At 45.2% G+C, this 23,704-nt stretch overlaps 1 protein-coding gene across 2 annotated transcripts in view; it reads right to left on the minus strand.

The window, feature by feature from the left end:
* The window catches only part of TRHDE (thyrotropin releasing hormone degrading enzyme), a 384,180-nt gene that overhangs the window by 85,836 nt on the left and 274,640 nt on the right, over window positions 1–23,704 (minus strand). For both annotated transcript variants that reach the window (XM_075012759.1, XM_075012751.1), the window contains 3 exons: window positions 23,206–23,294; window positions 8,092–8,225; window positions 7,924–7,979 (listed from right to left, as the gene is read on the minus strand). In XM_075012759.1, coding sequence (XP_074868860.1) covers window positions 7,924–7,979; window positions 8,092–8,225; window positions 23,206–23,294 — 279 coding nt within the window. The remainder of the gene's footprint in view (window positions 1–7,923; window positions 7,980–8,091; window positions 8,226–23,205; window positions 23,295–23,704) is intronic.

A 23,704-nucleotide genomic window follows, 5' to 3' on the forward strand; every position in this document is an offset into this window, starting at 1 on the left:
GATCATAATCACTCCGTATTGCTTCCCTTCTTCATTTAACACCTGTACTGTTTTCGCTAGCTTCTCCTCATCTTCCTCAATGATAACTATATCATCCACGAACCTCAAGTTGTTAATTCTTTTCCTGTGCACAGATACCCCTTCTACCTCTTCCTTGATCTCTCTACAATTCAGCATTACTTCAAAACAACTTGAAGATTAGGTGTGAAGATTATACAACTTCCATACTTGTCCATTGCTCTCTCCAGATGTGCGATGAAGATACTTGGCGATATTGGATCTCCTTTTCTTGTACTTCTACTTGTTTCAAACCAACTTCCCAACTCCCCGTATGTTCTCACCGCTGCCTCCGCATTGTCACTGATATCCTTCAGCAAACGAATCAGTGTGCTATCCACTCCGTATGACTCCAACGCCACACAAGTCACTTTCTGATCTATACTGTCAAATGCCTTTTGAAAATCGACAAAGCAAGTGTATGGTTACATCTACACGTGAAGCCTACATCGAAGTAGCTAATTGCGATGTAGCAACATCGAAATAGGCTATTTTGATGAATAACGTCTACACGTCCTCCAGGGCTGGCAACGTCGATGTTCAACTTCGACGTTGCGCAGCACCACATTGCAATAGGCGCTGCGAGGGAATGTCTACATGCCACAGTAGCACACATTGAAATAAGGGTGCCAGGCACAGCTGCAGACAGGGTCACAGGGTGGACTCAACAGGAAGCCGCTCCCTTAAAGGGCCCCTCCCAGACACACTTGCACTAAACAACACAAGATCCACAGAGCTGACAACTGGTTGCAGACCCTGTGCCTGCAGCATGGATCCCCAGCTTCCGCAGCAGCAGCCAGAAGCCCTGGGCTAAGGGCTGCTGCCACGGGGACCATAGAGCCCCGCAGGGGCTGGAGAGAGAGCATCTCTCAACCCCTCAGCTGATGGCCGCCATGGCGGACCCCGCTATTTCGAAGTTGCGGGACGCGCAATGACTACACGGTCCCTACTTCGACGTTGAATGTCGAAGTAGGGCGCTATCCCCATCTCCTGATGAGGATAGCGACTTCAACGTCTCGCCACCTAACGTCGAAGTTAACTTCGAAATAGCGCCCGACGCGTGTAGCCGTGACGGGCGCTATTTCGAAGTTAGTGCTGCTACTTCGAAGTAACGTGCACGTGTAGACACGGCTAATATGTTCTTGTTCTTTTGTCAAGCTTTTCCTGCTATCAGTCTTAGTGCCAATATCTGCTGTATGGTACTTCTATCTTTTCTGAACTCCGCTTGCTGGTCTGCTATATGTTCTTCTATCTGCAATCTTAGGCCGTGTCTACACTAGCCCCAAACTTCGAAATGGCCATGCAAATGGCCATTTCGAAGTTTACTAATGAAGCGCTGAAATGCATATTCAGCGCTTCATTAGCATGCAGGCGGCCGCGGCACTTCGAAATTGACGCGCCTCGCCACCACGCGGCTCGTCCTGACGGGGCTCCTTTTCGAAAGGACCCCGCCTACTTCGAAGTCCCCTTATTCCCATGAGCTGATGGGAATAAGGGGACTTCGAAGTAGGCGGGGTCCTTTCGAAAAGGAGCCCCGTCGGGATGAGCCGTGCGGCGGCGAGGCAGGTCAATTTCGAAGTGCCGCGGCTGCCTGCATGCTAATGAAGTACTGAACATGCATTTCAGCGCTTCATTAGTAAACTTCGAAATGGCCATTTGCGTGGCCATTGCGAAGTTTGGGGCTAGTGTAGACGTAGCCTTAGTCTCCAAGTCAGTATCATCATCAGCATGTTACCTAGATGACTCATCAGGGCAATTGTTCTGTAGTTCTTGCACTCCAATGTACTTCTTTTCTTGCGTATTGTCACTAGCACAGATCTTGTCCATTTCTTAGGCGCCTTCCCTTCTTTCCATGTTATGTTACGTAGTCAGTGAATTTCCTGAATCATGCTTTCTCTGCCGTATTTGATCATCTCTCCCGTGATCTTATTATTTCCAGGGCTCCTGTTCTTTAGTCATTTCACTGCTTTTTCTACTTCCTCCATTGAAATATCAGTCTGGATCTCGATGCTTGGTGGAGATATCTCTTTCAGTTCTTCAGTCAGTTTCTCTGAGACACTCAGGTCCAACTGTGCTTTGTATAGGTCAAAACAAAAAGCAGTCAAGTAGCACTTTAAAGACTAGCAAAATAGTTTATTAGGTGAGCTTTCGTGGGACAGAACCACTTCTTCAGACCATAGTCAGACCAGAACAGACTCAATATTGAGTCTGTTCTGGTCTGACTATGGTCTGAAGAAGTGGGTCTGTCCCACGAAAGCTCACCTAATAAACTATTTTGCTAGTCTTTAAAGTGCTACTTGACTGCTTTTTTTTTTGATAGACTAGCACGGCTTCCCCTTTGTATAGGTCAGTGCACTGTCTCGTCCATCACTGCACAATCTTCTCCCTGTTTATGAGCACTTCTTTGTTCTCACCTTTGATCGCCATTGGCTTTGGTTGCCATTTCTTATTAATATTCCTAATTGTTTTATACACCTCCCTTGTCTTATATTCATTGCCAATTGTATGCATTCCCTGTTTCTTCCTCACATAGCTTCGCCACATCTCTTCTTTTCTTAAACTGTCTGATATTTTCTTTTCAGTTTTATCTTGATGTTTGCCATCACTAGACTGTAGTCTGAGTCTATAGCTGCTCCTTGGAAAGTTCGGCACTGCTGTACTGATGTTATCCATCTTCTTCTTATCAAAATCATACCTATCATGTTCTTGGACTTCCCGTCACTCGATCACCATGTCCACTTCCTACAGTCCTTTTGCTGGAATCTTATTTTGCAGATCACCATCTCATGCTCTGTAGCAAGCTGTAGTAGTTTCTCACCTTGTTCATTTCTTTCTCCATATCCAAAACTTCCAATGACTCTCTCGCAACCTTCATTATCTGTTCCAACCTTTGCATTCCAATCTCCTCTGATGACCAACACATCTTTCTTCAGTATCTCCTCCACTGTCTTTTTCCATTCTTTATGGAATAGCCCAATCTCTTCCTCTGTACTGTCTGATGTGGGTGCATACACCTGTATGTCTGAGATGTTGAACGGTTTTGCTTCAAATCTCCCTACCATCATTCTTGCACTCACCGGTTTGTATCCTAATAATGCTCTTCTAGCCATTTTGCTAAGAAGGAATCCAACTCCTGCTTCATGCTCTGTGCATGTGTGGTTAGGGACCACAGCTGAAAATGGAGTTTAAGGGGCATTAAGATTTGTGCATCCCTTATCCTACAATACATTGACAAGAAGCAGTCCTAAAAACAGAGCTGCCAAGAATCTGAGACATCTGACAAACCACACAGGCAACAATGATAATTTTCAAAAACAATTCAATTCAACCCCTACTAATTTACTATGGGCAAGACACGGCGAAAGAATAAACTCCCACAAAATGGCCCAAACTTCAAGAAATGAAAGCTAGACAACTTTAAAACATTCCTTTGAGGTATCTATTCATCTCTATGATTTATATTGGAGACACCACTATGCTGGAGAGGTAAAAATGCAGATAAAGAGGATAATGTACAGTTTGGAGAGGCAGAAGCACATATAAATATCAAAAGAAAATATTCAGTGTTCCAAGATATATTATAGAAATAATTCTGCAGCTTTCCCTAGACCTGTGGCTATTAAATTACACTAAAGAGAAAACCTGGTACATCCTCTACAAACAAACTGTGGATAAAATTAGCATTAATAGAAATATCATACTAGGACACTGAAAAAGTGAATCAAATCTCTGTATGGCAGACTGGATATGAACCATATCAAGTTCAGCAACACTGGGGAGCATTTCAGAAGATTCCGAGATGAGCTGTTCTGCATATAAGTTCCTCATATCACACAGTCAGGTAGAAACACAGTAAAGTAAAAGGCAATTGTTTACTTTGGAGCTAATTCTTAGAAAGGCAAAAGTAAAATGACTAGGTTGGCACTTTTCTTTTTATTCATTATTTTTAAGTAGGAAAATATCACAAACTAGAAGACTTACCTGGCACTGCCAGGGTCCAGGTCTGGGCAGGGGAGGTAGTGACAGTGCTGCCCACAAGCCAGCATCATCCAAGGGCTAGCCTGGGAGTGGGGTCACACAGGTTGCCCACCAGCTTCTCCCTGGGGGTGGCAGGGACTGCAGAGCAGCTGGCACCTGCTCCCCAGGGCAGGCCAGGATGGTGGGTAGCATGCTTGGTGCCCCTCATGAGTATAATATGCCTCCTGTCAGACTCCTCCCTTTCTGTTTCGTGTGAAACAATTGCATTCCACACATGTCCCATTGTTGTGGCACAACGAATCCCTGATCTTCTTTTAAGATGTGATAAGAGGAAGGTGCAGACCACATTTGGTGGTCCTAGGCCTTACAGTTCAGGAGCTCTTGAACAAACTGATGGATGGCTGCACAGACAGAGGCACAAATTCTCTAAACTGTATAGTAGACTAGGAATTTTACAAAGCAGATACATTCACTGCTTCTGTCTTTTTGAGAGTACATATATGTATGCATATACTAGTGTAGATTAACATAGGACATCTGTGATAACCATGTAACAATTACCAGCTCTATGTCTGGTTAAGGAGGTTACTTATTCTCACATCTTAAGCACAGATGATTACATAAGAATACTCTCCAGATATCAATACGTGGGATGGGGTATTGGCACCAACTCTGTGGGTGCTATAGAGCTCAAGAACCCACACAAAACATAGTTTTATTTACAACAGCTTCTAGAGTCAGATGTATGAGCCTCAGAAACGCCTACATCCACAGAGCATGATCTCATTCAGCCACACCCCATCGCCAAAGGCCTGACTTGTATGTCCTGATTTGCAAGATGGTTCCTGCAAGGCAACCTTTCAGCTCCCTTCTGCAGTGCTTGTTGCAAAGGAATTCCTCCTCAGATGGAAACTCAGCTTTTAAAGCCCCTTCATGCTGCTCTCTTTTTCCCTATAAAAATGAGATGGAGTAGGAGGAATATTCTTGCCCCTGTTTCTCTCTTTTTTTTTTCCTTGCAGAACGGGAGAATAATGCAGCTGGTATCAAAGAGCCAAGAAGTCAGAAATGGGGAAATATCTAGTGAAGCAAAGTGATTACATGAAACACAGGCACCAGGGTTCTTCATCGTTTGTCTCAAGAAGGATGATACTCTGCACATGAACTGACAGGGAGACAATAAGGAGCATGCTCTTTTCTTATTTGAAGAACCATGGTGAGCTCATCTATCCCCAGGAATTAGCTCATTATTCTTTGAACACTGGCTGTAAATCTGCTGTATGTAAATATGTAAACTTTTCCCATAACCCAATCTGCCACACCTGGATTCTCTTGCAAGACAACCTATTGATAGTGATATAAACTGCACTGCATAGCAGTAAGGACAAGGAAGGAAGGAGGAAGACGAAACAACAGAATAGAGCTCTATGGCTCTCTGTCACGGGGCATTTCACTATTTCACTCTAGATAAGTAATTCACATGTATACACCTTTCTTTTGTGAAAACTGCAAACTGCAGCAGAAGACCTCTGTAGCTGAACCCTAACAATACTGACTTACATTTCTACAGTGCATTCCAAGAGAAAGATTCTGCAGTGCTTTCAAAATAATCAAGTTCAGGGATCTCCTTAGGGAAATGCAGCAATGCTCAGCAATACTACAGAACAATTTAGGAAGGTAAAGGAGGAATGCTGTATTCATCTGAAGCTGGGAGGATATCTACATAAGCAATATGTAAAAACCCAAATAAGAACTTGGTCAGGAGAGCTGGATTAAAGACTTTAGTCTGTAAATGGGCCCTTTAATGACTCCAGGCACTGAGGACTTTGGCTTTACATCTCATGTAAAAGGGAGCACTTTCAACAACACAGCGCCCAAGTCCCTTGGTTCAGTACTGATTTAGAGGGAAGATGGCCACCTTCCAAATTAGCAGTACAGCTTCTTGCAGTGCATGGACTGTCACTGAAGTGCTGGCAAGATATGATATTGATTGTGGAAACTGAACAGATCACAGACAAATATTGTAAGGCTGCAGGCAACTCAAGCTTTATTAGTCATGAGAAGAAGCTTAGAAGTGTCGTGCTACTGTTAACCTAGAACAAAATATTGTTTTACTATATATACACAACACAAGTTGCACTTCTCTAGTCCAGCTCCCTTGGGATTGCACCAATGCTGAACAAGATCATTTGCTGGACCCCAGGAAGGCAATAACGTCTAGCAGCATTACTAACACTTCCACTGCTAACTGGGCTCTTAGAAGACATGTAGGGGTAAATTACAGCTGAAGAACACCAGAGAACACTGAGAACCATGACTGGTGGTTGTAAACAAGGTTCTTGGACCATAGGAAACTAGGCCATACCCTTGATAAGTTGTCGCCTGGCTAACTAAAATCATACTGGTTTACCCAAGTCACTGGATGAGAGAATGGCGGACTAGAGATATTCAACCTTTAGTACTTCTAATAGTCAAGGTTGCTCAGAGCGCTATGCAGTATTCTAGTGGCAATGGAGAACACTAAGGGTAATGCTGGCTCCACAGCAATCCATGCCACCTGGATTTCATTCAAAGTGATGAACTGTAATTAGCTCTGGACACATACATGTGGGCAGGGGCATGCAGAGATTAAAGGGGCTAAAAAGAAAGGGAGAGTGCTACTACTCCACTTCCAGGCCAGGACAAGCAGTTCTAGTCTACTATTTCTCTTCCTACTTAGCTGATGCAGTAGCTGGTTATTTTAAACCACTGTGACCACTGGATGCAAGATTGTCTCTCCCTGCACCCCAGTACCCCTCAACAAGGAATAAGCCTTGTTCCACTTCTTGTCCAGGCTAGCAGTGGCAGTAGCACTAACATCCCAAAGGAGGATGGAGAAGGGGGTACACTGCCATGTTTCATTCTTTCAAGAAAGGTATAACTAGGGCAAGCCTGACCTGCATTCCTCAGTGACATCATGCCTGAGTCTAGCAGTACCTCTCCGGGAGTCCTTCTGATGCAAAGCACCTCTGTAGGGTTGTCTATTGCAACCAACAGTTTAAAGCTAAAAGCTGTCAGCAAACAGAGAAGCCAACAGTGTTAACTATAGTTAACACACAGCCTTTGCCCCCTGGATGTTTGGCTGAGAGTAGAAGTGTTCTCAAGAATATCAAGAATCTTAATGTCTTCCAGGCTCCTTTTAGAGAGCTTCTCTTTACTCGTTGATTGTAGATGTAGTCCTGAATTTAAAACAGATGAGATGCTATTGACTTTTGTTGTTAACAAATCATTATTTAATTGGCATTGTGTTATCAAATCCAATTATGTAAATATGTAATCTATAATAAAGTATTAAAATACTACATAAAGTTTGGAACTACTCAATCGAAGCATAATCTTCCAAGTGACATAATCATCATCACACAAAAAATCTTTCTGTGATTGGTTACCAGAAACACATTGGGACATGATACAACAATATAATAAGAGAAAAAAATCCTGAAGCTTGAAGGTGTTTTCCATGACAAATTAAATATGCAACTAGGGTCATATAAAAAAATCAAACTACCAACAATATCAAACCTAGTTCATAGGCAAGAGATTATTAATCTCCAAAATGTTGGATTGAATTTGCTGCAAAACTGAAGAGGACTCTGAAGACTTGGAATTACTGCTCAAGCAATTATTGAGAGTCATGAGAGTGCTACAGGTTACAGCTTGTGCTCCATACTTGGGGGGAAGAGGAAGGGAGAGGAGGAAAGGAAAAGAAAAAAGAATAAGGAAAAGAAAAGTGGCAGCAGTTAAAGTGGGTTAAAATATTTAATTTCAAAACACACATGTCCTCTAAGAAAAGAACTGCAGGAATTTTTACAGGACTGTATATTAGGTTAGATTAGCTACAGGAAAATATACCTGGCTAGATTGAATGCATCATCAATCAGACCTGCTCGATTACTGACAGAGATAACCTGTAAGGGGAAAAAACAGACAAATGGAATCATTAAGGATGATAAAAGCAGATCCATGGCTCACCCCGCTCACACATCAAAGCAGATTCTAGGTGCGAAACCAGGAGCTTACCTCATGGTTCCTCATTAGTTGGTCAATTAACAACCTCCAATTCCTTATGTCATAGTTAACCCGAAAGTAGCCAGTTTGATTCATGTTCCCCAGCAACCAGCTTGTCTTGTCTAAAGCAGCAATTCTGTGATGTTCTGGACACAAAGAACAATGTAAGGAAAAGATTATTTTTTTAATTTGAAAATGATTTAACATTTTAAAGAATATATTTTACATATTTTCCCTAGAATAAATACTCTTGTAAGTAAAATAATTATTTTATTTTGCATAATTTTCACAAATGACTAGTAAAATATTTAAAATAATAGATGAACTCTAGTGATATGCAGTAAACTCTCTCATATCCAGCATTCTATTATCCAGAACTCTCAAATAACCGGCATTTTAATCATATGTAACTTTTAGTCACATTTTCCATAAGTACAGTACAGTGAAAGCAAATACAAATAAATACAGCAATTACAGTACAAATTTACAGTGTAAAATATTAGTGTTGTGGTAAACAAAGTACTCTGCATACATTTTTGTTTCTGAATGTCTAATTTTGTTTTTCTTTAGTATTATGCATTGCTGGGTATAACTTGCTATTATCCAAATATTTGAATATCTGGCAATATCCTGGCCCTGAGGCTCCTGGATATGAAAGAATTTACTGTAGTTAATTTTGTAGGCTATTTACAATTTTCAACATGTGTTCTACTACGAATAATATAAAGGGACAACTCTGGACCCTTCTCGTTCAACTCAGCCTGCACTCATGAGGACCCAGTTATAGAATCAGAGTACTGGAGAAGCAGTTTCTTTTCAAAATAGCCTTAATTAAATGATGGTGAAACGAATTGCTACTTCAAGACTTCAGGCCAGATTCCACTCTCCCCACCTGAGTTTTACACCAGTGTAACTCTGTTGATTTAAATAGAGTTATTTCTTTATTACACCAGTGAAAATGAGATCAGAATCAAGCTGTTTGTTTCCAGGTAACCCCTAAAGAGTTCTGTACATTATCAATGAGAGCAGCAGTTTGGTTTGTGGCAATGAGTCCATGAAAAGATCTTTTCATCCTAATCAGTTAATATTGCTTATACCATATGTATTATTATTTTCTTTTTCTTTTATTCTTTAAACAACAATTTAGGCCTAATACCACAAACACTTCTGCGAGCATTTAACACTGCTTTCTACTCATGCACTTGAAGCATGCACATAAACATCTGCAGGACAGGGGCTGCGCACAAACACATCCCAGGGTCAAAACTTCTTTAACTTCAATGAGACTGCATGCAAGCCCCAAGGGTTTCATAAAGAATGTCTTAATCTAGTAAATTATTTTGATTCAACTAGTTATTTATTTTAAACTAGGACTTGCTCAAAAATGAAAGAATGGATTTTTTAAAAAATCATTGCCATACAGTGTAAGGTAATTTAGTTTCTATGTGCTTGATCAAACCTACATGCAAACATCTCTTGGACCTAGTTCCAATGGGAAACTGATCAGTGTGCCTCGACTATGTAAACCTAACAAAATTAATACAATCTGATACACTCAAATTCACATATGCCATCTAATACAAGACACAAGGACCAGACTACCTAGTTGTTAATTCTGACATTTTTTGTAAAATGTAATTAGCAAGCAAATAAAAGGGGATCAAAATTATGGGTGTCGTGTACATGTTATATCTCCATCTCCCCTATAATACTAGAAGCACATGATAAAATACATAACAATCAAAATTTTATGGTGAAGCAATACAGACCACCGAAGCCATGATTATACCAACACAAAGCACATGGGCAACTTTATGAGCTATCGCAGCTCTGCTATGTACATCAGCTCAATTAGTTGTCTGCAGAACCAAATCCCCCATAAATTACTACAACACAGGTCTCTCACTGATACAGTTTTCTAAAATTAACATTTTAAAAAACACTTTTTTTGAATGTTGCAAAAGACACAAATCTCTACTTATTATTTCTCTGCTCAGGCTTGTTTAAACTTGCACCAGGTTATTGAAACTAGTTTAATTAAAGCAGTTTATTTAAACTGTTGAAAACCCCCATGGTGGCACAACTATATTCGTTTAAAACTGCTAACATCAATTTAAGATGGCAGCCAAACTGCTATAAACCAGGTTAAAATTGATTTAAGTGTTTTATCACAAAATGTTGCACCAATTTAACTAGAATGGTTTAAAAATCACATTTCGAAATAAACTAGGATTGTTGACATGGAGGTGGCGGCAAAAAGGGGGCAGCTGCCGCAGGGCTCGGTAATTTAAAGGGGCTGGAGTCTCCCAGCTACTACTGTTGCTACCTCAGCAGTAGAAGTAGCCAGAACCCAGGCCTTTAACCTGATGGTCTGTACCCTGCAACCCTGGTGGCACCATAGCGCTGGCTGGGGGAGGCTAGCCTCAAAGGCTTGTACTTCTACCCAATGCCCTGCCCCATCCCAGAGGACTGGAGTCAGCTTCCTCACAGGGTCCGGTGAAGACTCTCATCAGCTCTGAAGTAAACTGATTCAACATTATGCGTAAACAGGCTAATTCCCTTTAAATTACATAGTAATATAGGGAGGGACAAATTTGATAACTTTGGACAGGACTAAAGGACACTCTGCTTCTGTATCCCAGCTCCTCACTGTCCATACCTAAACTTATTAATACAGCCATGGCTGGCAGAGAAGAAAATTCAGAGGGACTCTAGATCCACAGTCAAGGCACACGAGGACACCTGGCCCAACAGGAAAAGGACTGAAATAAAATCTCCTAAGTTACCATCTGAAAATTATGCTCCTCTCTCTGCACAGATGCAAGAGGAGAGGTTATGGGTATGAGTCAAGGTTAGAGATGGTTGTATTCTCCCCAAATGTCAAGTGAAGGGGTAAAAGAGTGGTGGAAGGGCTCTTTGCAGTGGGCCCATTCATTGCGAGTTACAGCTTTGTTTTGTGTTTCACAGATGAAATAAGCCAGGATTAAAGTCGTCATGCTTTTTAGTAAGTGAAATTTCAATATAACTTTTACCGGTTATATCAATTTCTGTGTGTGAATTTTTACTAGTAATTTTGCTTAAATTGCTGCAATATTTGAAAATAATGACTCATAAATGCTTTTTTTCCATATCATTAAATTAAATCCAAAAACACCTTCCACATTGACAAATGATCTAAAATTTATGAACCAGTGTGGTCCAATAACCCACTAAACAGAAGTATTAAGTACAGACCATCTAGACAAGGGTGTAATACAACAAAGGGAACAAATACATACATATATTCACTTCGGATAAAAGTAGTTTTACTTGTGGCTTTTTGTGAAATAGTTATGTAAGCTAGTTATGCCACAAGACATGATACAGAACGATGGCTGCCAATCCAATCTGACAACTTCAAAACACCCTCCTCCATAAATATCTGCCGTAGGATGTCTCATACAGAGATAACAGTGATACAGAAGAGCAGTGTCTTTTCAAAATCTGAAAACATTATCCTTGCTTTCAGTCAGTTTTAACTACAATCATAACCTCTCTTTTTATAAGGACATTGATATCTTGACCTTTTCAAGCAAACAGTGGCAGGAATCTTTCCATGTCATCACTGCTCAAACAAGCAGCGGGTTATTGTAAAGTGTTGACTGGTACATGTACTTCACTGAGTTCTATGCAATTTACTGGAATTTGATGTCTGAGCCTGTGTAGATTCTCATTAATTCCTATATACAAGTTCTCTTTTCCCCTCATGATCTTCTGTTGGTTATGTGCACCCCGAAACCACTCTACACAGAGGCAACTTCCTCTCTTTTTCACAAACATATTTACTAGAGAATCACAATAGCAAAACTATAATTCACATGACGGTGGCACCTGTGCCTAAGCACCACATTCAGAAAATTGTAATATTCTCAAAAAGGTATTTCTTCTGGGCAGAAATCTCGCTTTACTACAAAGATTGATTTTTAAGTTGCAACTAAACTACATGAATTATTTTTGAGTTTTAAGGAAATAAATAATGCATCCTGCTTGTTTTTACCTTTACAAATACTGTAGAGTAGTTATTTTCACATGGCTAGCTCAAAAGTAATTTTTCTTTGAAACTGATTTTGGCACTTACCGTCTGGAGCCCAGTGAAGAACTGGTTAATTCAGACAGAGTGAAGAGATCTTAGAGCTGAGATTAGTTACATTTACACACACTTTATACCTATCTTGCTGTGTAAAGGGATCTTAAAGTTGATATATTCCTGATGATTTCATGGGCTGGGTATCCACTTGCCCCCAATTTTGAAGGGGACATGTTAATCAGGGCGATGGGAGATTACTAATGAAGTGCTGAGGTGAATACACAGCACTTTATTAGGCTAATTCTCCCCCACGGCAGCTTCGAAGCTTCAAACTTCTAAGTACCGGCATGCGTGTAGCCGGGGCACTTCGAAGCGCCCATGTTACTTCCGAGTTCCTTTACTCCTCAAAATTTCTAGGAGTAAAGGCACTTAGAAATAGCATGGGCACTTTGAAGTGCCCGTGGCTACACGCATGCCAGCACTTCGAAGTTTGAAGCTTTGAAGTTGCTGTGGGGGAGAATTAGTGTAATGAAGTGCTGCATATTCACCACAGCACTTCATTAGTAATCTCCATCGCCCTGATTAACACACCCCCTTTGAAGTTGGGGGCAAGTGCAGACAAGCCCTGAGTAATTTTATACTGTCTGCAAACTCACTCTTTTTGCCAACTTACTCTTTTCCTCTTTCTCAGCATGATTTATTAATATGTTGAACAGCATTGGTTTCAGTACAGATATTTGGAGGACATTATTATTTACTGCTCTCCCTTCTCAATACTGACCATTTATACCTACCTTTTGTTTCTTGTCTTTAATCCATTACTGATGCATTACTCCATGACTGCTAACTTTGCTTAAGAGCATTTGGTGGGAGATCTTGTCAAAGACTTTCTGCAATCCCATGTACATGATATCCACTCGATGATTCTTGTTCACATTTGTTGATCCCCTTAGAGAATTCTACAGGTTGAACCTCTCTAGTCCTGCACTTTCTCATTTAGCAATATCTGTAATCCAGAATTATATTAGATAGCCAGATGACCACTTATCATGTGTGTGGCCAAATTTCCCGTGGTCCCATAAAGTTTATTTACAGCCACCAATCCTGCATCTCAGTGTTCTATGCTGGTATTTACCTGTAATTTATCTCTAAGTGGCTTGTAAGAGCCCAGTAGGCAGTGGAAGTGTTGGTAACGCTGCTAGCAATATTAATTTCCCATGGTTCAGCAAATTCTCTCATTTTGGACTGGTCAGGTCTTGAGGGTACTGAAAGAGAGCGATTCAACCTGTAGTAGATTTGTGAGGTATGATTTCTTTTCTCAAAAAAGCTGCATTGACTCTTCCCCCAACAAATCCTGATCATCTACGTGGCTGGTAATTCTGTTCTCTGCTATAGTTTCAATAGTTTCAAACACGGCTTTTTTTTGTTCCTGGCATAATGCAGCAGAACTGTGTTCTGCCTCTGTTTTTTCTGATGCCACCTCTGGCTCCCTGCCTGCAGGGAAAGAGCAGGACTCAGTGTAATTGATTTAATGGCTAGACAGACCATTAAGCCACTCAAATTGACTCCTACTCTTTCAGCATGCAGGCAGGGTGCTGCTCCTGCAGCTGTACATGGGGAGAGCTGTGCAGCCAGCAAAGCAGCAGGAGCATGTGGAGTTCCTTTTGAAATGTAAGTCCTGGGTTTTGGTTGGTGAGGAGGGTTAAGCCTGGAGTGGGTTGGGGCTGCGGGGCGGGGGTGGAGCTAAAGGGGGTTGAGTTCAGCTGGGGACGCACAGCCATGCAGGATGTTGAGCTGGGAGAGGTGGGGCCAGACGAGGTTGAGGTGGGGCTGCACTGGGGTTAGAGCAGTGGTAGGGCAGTAGTGGGGGCAGTTTGTGGCTGCAGAGGGGTTGAGCTGGGGGGGGTCATGGGGGTGGTTTTGGGCTGCAGGGGGGAGGGAAAGCCTGGGGGAGGTACCATTTGGGGCTTGAATTCCAGCACCTTTTTGTGTACAAAAAAAGCACTGGTTTCAACCATTTTTTTTCTGGTACTGAGGTTATGCTACCAACCTGTAATTAGCATGATCACCTTTGGGGTCTTTTTTTTTAAAAATGGGACCAAATTTGATATTCTCCAGTCATCTGGCACAAAACCTGTTTTATGTGATGGGTTACATAGCACAAATAGTAATTTTGCAATATCATATTTGAGTTCCTTCAGAATTCTCATGTGACTGCTCTATTCTGTCATTCCTACATATTTTGTACCATGGTAGTACAGTGTCCCATTGACTGTCATCATTCTACCAAGCATCTGTGATGTTTTCATATCCATAGCCTCATTTAATACCAGGCACGCAAGTTTACCCATCTTATTTACACATCTAACATTTGTTGACAAGCACTTATAAACTTTGTCACTTTGTATTAATCTGCTTTTATGTGATGTAATTGAACAGGATTCTTTCACCTTTTCTCCTTCAGTTCCCACCGGTGCTTTATCAACTTCCAGCCTCTCCTCCTTACTAGGATATAGAAAACTCCTATTAAAAGACCCTCTCCATGGGATGTCTCTATCAAACCTGTGTGCTCCTCCACTTCTACCAGCTTCCCCCATACCATTCAGTTTAAAAACTCCTCTACGACCTCTTCAAGATGGGATGACCAGAACGGCAAAGATGGTTTCAGAAACCTGATTCTATTTAGGTTTAGCAGGAGCCCATCCTTCCTGTATAGGGTCCTCCTTTTCCAAAAGGTTCCCCATTCACTGAAAAGATGAATCCCTCTCCCACTATTCCTATAGCATCATCTCTTCCATGTAGTGATTCCTTGAATCTCTGCCTGTCTACCTGGTCCTGAACATGGAATTGGAATCGTTTCAGAAAATGCTACCACGGAGGTCCTGGATTTTAGTTTCTCCCTTAGCAGCCTAAATTTGTCCTCCAGAACCTACACATACTGGTAATTTGTGTCCTTAGTGAGCAGGACGCTGCACATTCCACATGTGGGTTTGCGGAGCAGGACGCATCCCAGGGAAACTATATGCTGCCACAGAACAGCCTGACCCCTCGTGTTCTCTCTCTGGATTTGTCACACCGGACAACAGATTAAATCAGGAAGTCAGTGCATGATAATGGCTTCCATCACACCTCTTGCCCCACTCACCATCTCATTCTAGTTGCCAATAGCCAGGAAGATCTGTGGCTACTTCAGCTGGTGCTGCTCAGCACCGTACGAACACTGAAAGCTGCAGGCCTGAACTATCTGCAGGCCTAATGTAGTCTCCCTGCCCTACAACCCAGATGGAGCTTGAGGCGGTGACCACGTGCAACTCTCACTTTTGCTCCCCACTGGCAGCTCACAAAGAAGCTAACTGACTTCCTACAACATGGATGAGGCCAGAAAGATGGCCACCAAGGATGACGTGGGGCTTAGCCAAGGAACACTACCCACTGGAGGTAAAACTGATGCACATGAAGAACCACTTTGATGAACAAAGTGGCTGTATTGGAAAGTCCCTGGTGGGAGTCATGCTATCTGCCTGCTGGAAGACTGCCCTCTCAGAGACAGCAGGCAGAAGGAGCACTCTTTGACGTCAGTTATCCATTTCAGAAGTGTCATGGCTTCCTTCCTCCCAAACAACAGGGAGACAGACATACTCCACTTGAAATCTCAACTGTGGGATATTGCAATGATCCTCAAGATGTGAGCAGCAGCATTTTCGCCACCAGAAGTCAACACTACAGCAAATGCTGCAGCGGTAGATTAGCACCTCCATCAGTACAAAGGGAGAGAGCTCTATGACTTTTTGTGACAGAGTGGAGGAGTCTGTTGTGGTTGACACTATCTCCTGCCCTCTTGGAGAGGCATTTGCTAAAACTGTGATGCACAAGGTGGTGAAAGGATGTGCCAGGATATCTGAGTAGTGCCCACAGACTCAGAGCCTCTTTGTTATTTGGTAGCTGAAGAGGGATGTATGGACAGCATTTCATCTCTTGGCTGTGTGTCTCTCTCTTCTTTTGCCCCCACATCAAACATATGCTCAGAGCATTTCTTCAGAACAGCTGTCACTATAATCTCCAAGAGGAGCACGCCCCTCTCTAGGGAACATGAACAGGTTTTCATTCATCCACATGAATACACATCAGCTTCCTCAGGGACAGCCCACATGGAACATGAGAGCAGCAGCTGAAGGCAATGGTGGGGGTGGAAGAGGAGGATTGCTACGGGGATCTTCATATTCTTGATGCCTTATTGCTCTCCAGACTCAGCATCTTCCTCCTTGAAATGTTGCAAGTGAAAGAACATCCATGAAAGTCCATCTTGGAGTGCCAAGAATGGATGCCTAACACCACCACATAATCAGATACCAAGTCCAGTACATTTCTGGTGGACTGACTATTATTTCCTTTAATTATTGCACTGGTGGGCCTCAGAGGAAGACAGAGCAACCTGCCAGCTGTGGAGCTACTGGAACAAGGACAGATCACTGTGTTAAGTGTCGTGAAGCACTGTGCTTATGGATCAACTGATGAATCACTCTGACACTCTCTCCCTCTGTCTCATATTGCATTTTGCCAGCCCAATTTCGTGACTGTCCATGGCTTTTGGCTTCAGGATGAGGACACTGATGCCCCCTCCAGCACCTATGGGTGCCTGTTGTGAATGTCTCACAAGTCTCAGAGTCTCTCCTGGTTGCCTGATGGAGGAAGGGAGGTTTTTCACAGTGGTGACAGATGACCACATCCAGCTCCTTCCCTATCAAAAAGGTGCATCTGCTACCTCTTCTATGTACCATCACCTAACACCTTCCCCTAAGCTTGTTTCTGAGTCCTTCAGGGGGTTAGTTTTTCATTTATTTTGGTCTGTGTGTCAGTGGCTCATCCTCTTCTTATCCTGACTGAATGACACTTGAGCTCTGTCCCACTACTAACTGAATTCAGAATGGCCACTACTGGACTTGCTTTTCTGAACTGAAACAAAAGTGCATCTTAACTTGCAAGCCAACTGTTACACATCTTGAGCCTCTAAACTCCATTTGCAGAATTCTGTCTAGACTACAAGACTCATCCTCTGTACTGTGAAAACTCACTGGGATTCCCCACAAATTAACAAGCTTAGAAATTGCCTCTTTCAGACTCAAGACTTCCTGAGCACCATGCACAACATTCCTGTATCAGCTGCAGAAAACCTCCAAGGATGCCCATAGTAGCAAGAATTATTGTACTCTGCAAGAACAAAAGGTACCACGAGTCACACATTCAACATATCCAAAGACACTACTATTCTAGAAACTGTAGAAACATGCAAGATACCATCTCTGCCCTGATGATCATACAATCTAATTTCAAACTGGAATCAACCAGTGAGTGAGGGGTAGGAAAGCAAAAAGCATAAAGACTGTATATAGTTCATCATCACATTGATTATATATGCCTACCTCTTTATGCCTCTTAAGCTACGTCTACACTGGGATGCTACATCGAAATGTAGCGAAATGGAAATAAGCTATTTCAGTGAATACCGTCTACACATCCTCCAGGGCTGGTGCCATCGACGTTGGACAGCACTACATCGAAATAGGCGCTGCAGAGGAGTATCTACACACAAAAGCGGCCCAAATTGAAATAAGGGTGCCAGGAACAGCTGCAGACAGGGTCACAGGGCGGACTAGCACTTCCGGGGCAACAGCTAGCCGCTCCCTTAAAGGGCCCCTCCCAGACACACTCAGCCTGCACAGCATGCAGTCTGCTGAGCCACAAGCATGCACACCCCATGTAAGCAGCATGGACCCCCAGCAGCAGCAGCAGCCAGAGGCCCACACACCCGCCCCTGGAGGACCAGTGGCTGCCCTGCTCAGTGACATGCAGGAGGCAGCTTACCATCTTTTATTTGAAGAAGATGAGCTGTCCTCGGGGGATGAGGAAGCAGCCCCAGACCCTGCTGCTCTCCCAGCGCCTCCACCCCCCGCCGCACACACCGCCGGCTGTGGAGATACCCCACGAGCACAGACTGGTGGAAGCGGCTGGTGCTCGGCGACTGGGACAACGACCGCTGGCTCCGGAACTTCCGAATGAGCCGGCAGACATTCCTGGAGCTCTGCCAGTGGCTCACCCCTGCCTTATGGCATCAGGACACCCCCATGCGACGTGCCTTCACTGTAGAGAAACGGGTCGGCATCGCTGTCTGGAAGCTGGCCACTCCAGACAGCTACCGATCCATAGGGCAGCAGTTTGGCGTGGGAAAGGCCACCGTCGGGGCTGTTCTCATGGAGGTAAGAGGACCTGGGGGGGCAGTCTGGGGGGGCAGCCTGGGGGGAGGGCCAGACACACCCTGCACACCCCTCACCGGTGCTCTCTCATGTCCTTCCCCTGCAGGTCGTCCGCGCAATCAATGCCCTGCTCCTCCACAAGCTCGTGCGGCTTGGGGACCTGGATACTGCCATCGCGGGGTTTGCCAGCCTGGGCTTCCCAAATTGCTTTGGGGCTCTGGATGGGACCCATATCCCCATCCGTGCCCCAGAGCACAGCGGGGGACGCTTCCTCAATAGGAAGGGATACCATTCCGTGGTCCTCCAGGCCTTGGTGGACAGCCGGGGCCGCTTCTTGGACATTTATGTTGGATGGCCTGGCAGCACCCACGATGCCTGGGTGTTCAGAAATTTGGGCCTGTGCTGCCGGCTGGAGGTGGGGACCTACATCCCCCAGCGGGAGATCCCGGTGGGGGACACCACCATGCCCCTCTGCCTCCTCGCAGACATGGCATACCCCTTCCGGCCCTGGCTCATGCACCCTTGCATGGGCCATGTCACAGCCAGCCAGGAGCGGTTCAACATGTGCTTGAACCATGCATGCCAGGTGGTCGAGCGCACTTTCGGCCACCTGAAAGGGTGCTGGAGATGTCTCCTCACCCGCCTGGATGCAGGCCTCACCAACATCCCCCAGGTTGGGGGCGCGTGCAGCACACTCCACAACCTGGTGGAGAGCAAGGGAGAGGCCTTCTTCCAGGGCTGGGCTGTGGAGGCTGGCAGGGCCAACATCCAGCCACCCACTGCCCCCAGTCGCCAGGTCGACCCTGAGGGGATCCGGGTCCAGGAGGCCCTGAGGGCCCATTTTGATTGGCTGCAGGGTGAACGCTGGCAGGGCCAGATGCGGGTGAGTCACCCACTGCACCCCCGCATCCTCCACAACACTCCCTGCCCCCACGCCCACACCACAGAGAACCCAAGAGCACCCCCCACACACACTTCTGTGCAATAAATGGAATTTTTTTTAAACAAAACCGCGCAACCTTGTATTAATTATTAACAGAAGAAGAAGGGGGAACTGTGTACACGGGGGGGCAGGTACAAAACAGTGGTAGAACAAAAACTATTTACAAAGATGGGGGGAATATGTCCAAAGGAGGGGGCCTTGGGGGGCAACGTCCTCGGCCACGCACCCCCATTGTCCTGCGCCTGGCGTTGGGGGGAGTGACCCATGTCTCGGCCGGAGGCCCGGTCGAGGCTGCGTGGGGGCTGGGCGAACCGGCAGATAGGGCCGGGCGGAGTCCGGAAGCCCATGGTCCCCCTTGGTGGCAGGCCGCAGGACGGCTGATGGTAGAGGGACAGCAGGCGGAGCGGCAGGGGGGACCAAGTGCCGCGCGATGGACTCGAAGGTGCGCATGAAAGCCCCCCAAGCCTCCTGGCGCCAGGCCAGCGCTCGCTCCTGGAGATGGAGCCGCCGCTCCTCCACCTGCAGGCGCCGCTCGGACACCTGACGCCGGAGGGTGGCGAGCAGCTGGGGGTCCGTGGATGCCCACAGATGGCTCCACCGCTGTCAGGCTTGTCCTGGGGCTGGTCCATGCTCCGCCGAGGGGCTGGCCTGGTGGGATGGCCCCGGTGGGCTCTCCGGGACCACACACGCCGCGCTGGTGCTCTCCGGGCCCTCCGATGATGCAGCTGAGGAACAGAGGAGGGAAGAAGAGTGGAGACAGCCATTAGTCTGGGCCCTGACCCATGGCCCTTGTCCCCCCACCCCTCTGCTGCTGGTTCCCCATCCCCATCCCCTGGAGATGCTGATGATGATGATGGGTGTCCAACCCCCCCACCCCCCACGGGGGACCCTAGGTTCCGCTCCCCCCATCCCCAGGTATGGGGCATGGCACTGTCCTGCTGGGGGGCAGGGGCTGATGGACTCTTCTGAGGGACATGTCACTGCTGTCCTCGGGGCCATGGTCATCTGGGTGTGTGGAGGGCCCTGGCCATGTCTCTTATCCCTGCCCCTTAACCCCGGGGGTGTGCACCAGGGGGGTACATACCTGACGGTCCGCTCCCACGGTCGGGGGACACCCATCGGGCGGACGCCCTGCTGGAGCTGCTGGAGGGGAGGTCGACTTGGAGCCCCCTGTCGCTGGAGGCCTCCTCCTCCTCCTCTGGTGTCCCAGGGGTGGGCTCCTGTGGGGGGGTCTTGGGTGCAGGGCTGGCCTCCGGGCCAGACTCCGTCTCCGGGGCCTGCTGGGGCTCGTCGCCCGATGTGTCAAGGGTGTCCGGGGGGGAGGAGGTGTACCCAGGGCCCAGGATGGCCCTGAGCTCCCTGTAAAAGGGGCAAGCGGCAGGGGCGGCCCCAGATCGGCTGGCCGTGTCCCGGGCCCAGGCGTAACCCTGCCGCAGCTCCTTTACCTTACTCCTGACGCAGTCAGGAGTGCAGGCAGGGTGACTCTGGGCAGCCAGGCCCTCGGCCAGCCGAGCGAACACATCCGCATTCCGCCTCTTGCTCCCCATTACCTGGAGCACCTCCTCCTCGTCTCAGAGCCCCAGCAGGTCCCGGATCTCGGCCTCCGTCCAGGAGGGGCCCCGCTGCCTCTTCCCCCTCTGGCTAGCAGGCTGGGCACCCTGGGTCCCCTTGGAGGGGGGGTGCCCTGTGGGCGCTTGGGGGGCTGGCTGGATGCCATGGGGTGCAGGGTGGTGGGTTGGAGCTGCTGAGGGACGTGCAGGCTGGGCACGTGGCTGTGCTGCTGCCTGCACGAGCTCTCAGCTTCCCGCACAGGAAATAAGGGGGCGGGGAGCTTTAAGGGGCTGCTGCACGCGGTGACCATAGAGCTCAGGGGCTGGAGAGAGCATCTCTCAACCCCTCAGCTGATGGCTGCCATGGATGATCCCGCTATTTCGATGTTGCAGGATGTGGATCGTCTACACGTGCCCGACTTCGACGTTCAACATCGAGGTAGGGTGCTATTCCCATCTCCTGATGAGGATAGCGACTTCGACGTCTAGCCGCCTTACGTCGATTTCAACTTCGAAATAGCACTCGGCACGTGTAGACGCAGCGGGCGCTATTTTGAAGTTGGCACGGCTACTTCGAAATAGGCAGCACATGTAGACGCGGCTTTAATCATTTGAAAGTTGTTTTCAAAGGGTAACAGACATAGCTGAGGACTGTTGATTGCCATAGCCATCATTCGTTGATTTCTTGTAGTCATCTCCAATGAGGTCTTAGGGAGGAGAATACAGTAGCATTTTGAATTAGATGAGATGGGGTATTCAGTGAATAAAGGGTAGCAATGAAGAAATTATGCAGCTGATCATGGGAGAAAGTGACAAATTAGTTTTCAGTGGTGGTATGAGTGGCAGAGGGAAGGACATGAGTGTTTTTGTGAAAGTGAGACTACACAGTGATAGTTATATTGGCCTGACCAGCTCCCACTGCAATCAAAGGGAATCGTGCCATTAACTTAAGTGGGAGCTAGATAAAGCCTCAAGGGCCAATATCAGATAAGAAGGATGACGCAGGATGAAATATTGCTAGGTATTATCACTGTGGCCAACTTAATGCTGCTGTGAAAAAATTAATATCAGCATTTCTTTACCGATGTGTGTCTAAATTCTAGAATGAAAATTACTCTCATCCCAGACACCGGTTCTTTACCAGTGCCAAAAGATAAGCTAGATAATGGGAGCAGTAATAAAATATTAAGGTCTGATATATCATGAACAGTCAGGGCTAGAAACGCACACCTTATACTCCTAGAAAGTTGGGATTTTCTTATTTCCACTGCTCTACTGGTATACACCATTCATTTCTAGTCCTGCCAGTTGCTAAGCTCTAAGGCACTATTATCCCTTACTGACCTGTAAAAGAACAAAAAGGAAAAGACAGGCACACACAGGCTTGGCCATTTCTTCCTTCCAGTTCTATTTACTCTGAAAGAAAACCCAATGGCTATCCCTCTTCTGAACTGTGAACCAGGTCAACTCTTCCTCTACTGCCCACACGTGTATGGGAGGTAGGACTCCTTCTCTCCCACTTCTTCTCATCTTATTCATCTCCCCTACTTTTTCTTCACTCGCTTCAATTCTGACATACATTCTGTAGCAAATGCAGCATGTGCTGTTAGAGAAAAGAGGAATGCTGTCTAACATTTGCAAGGTGGTATTCCTAGCTGCTTTCTAGTGATAAAAGGCATTGGTTTCAAGCACAAGTTGTTCTCAAGACAGTGGTTGCTATGATCATGTCAGAATTGAAGCAAGGGAGGGAAAGCAAGATGGTAATCAGACAAAAATAATGCTATAATGTCTAGCAACCTACCAGGGCTAGAAACACATTGGCAGACCAATACAAAGATTCTGGGGGACACTAAAAGTTTCTTAACACTAGTTGTGGGTGATTGAAAAAAATTAAAAAAACACAACCCTGTGTTCTTAACCTTAATATTGCATTACTGCATACTTTGCATGTATTGGTTTGCAGATTTTATATTTACCAGGTGTTTTACTACAAAGATACTTTATTTAGCTTTCACCGTTCTACATAGGAAATAGCATTTATATAACAATTTAGTATATGATCTCAGATACAAAATAGTGGCTTTGGAACATCCTTTTGTTTAAAAGCTTTTCTTTGCACCATCCAACGTTAGTGAAGATTACCTGGTTCTTTCCTCTGCATTCCCCTCCTAAAATGTGTGTTTCTTGTAGTTCATTTTCAAGCAGTCGAAACTGAGTGCACAGCATCTAAACAATTACCTCGTATCAATTCTGAGAAACAGTTCAGGAACACATATGTACGTTTTACAAGATTCCACTGAGAGGAAAGTTTTTTACCTGATTTGTTAGACACCCATATAATTGTCTCTGAAGAGATGTGGCTCGTATTTCCTACTGCAATTGTTAGTGGAATCTGCCACAAGTAGCTGCAAGACAAAGGAGGGGGATCTAAGAACAAAGATACTGAACCAAGTCTTCTCACTAACAGTTATAAGGGGTCATATCAAAGAAATCACAACTCAGTTTCAATAGCAATGTAAAGATTTTGATTCTAAGAAGCTACTTTGATTTTCAGGTGACTAAGATAGTGACAACATATCAATGAAAAAGTCATTCATCTTAAAAATACTGAAATAACTTTTTAATAAGTCACAATGCAAGGGATTCTTTTTTACGAGCTTTCCAATGCAAGTTTTTATAAAAGAGGGAAAAAAAAATTACATCCCATCAAAAGATGACCACCATTCATTCACTCATTTCTGAAAAAGAAAAATCAAAGGGCAAAACATACTTTTGTTTAAAAGCAACCTAAAAGCAGTGCCACTCTTTAGCATAA

The sequence above is a fragment of the Carettochelys insculpta genome, chromosome 1 (assembly GCF_033958435.1).
Source record: "Carettochelys insculpta isolate YL-2023 chromosome 1, ASM3395843v1, whole genome shotgun sequence".
NCBI classification, from domain to species: domain Eukaryota; kingdom Metazoa; phylum Chordata; order Testudines; family Carettochelyidae; genus Carettochelys; species Carettochelys insculpta.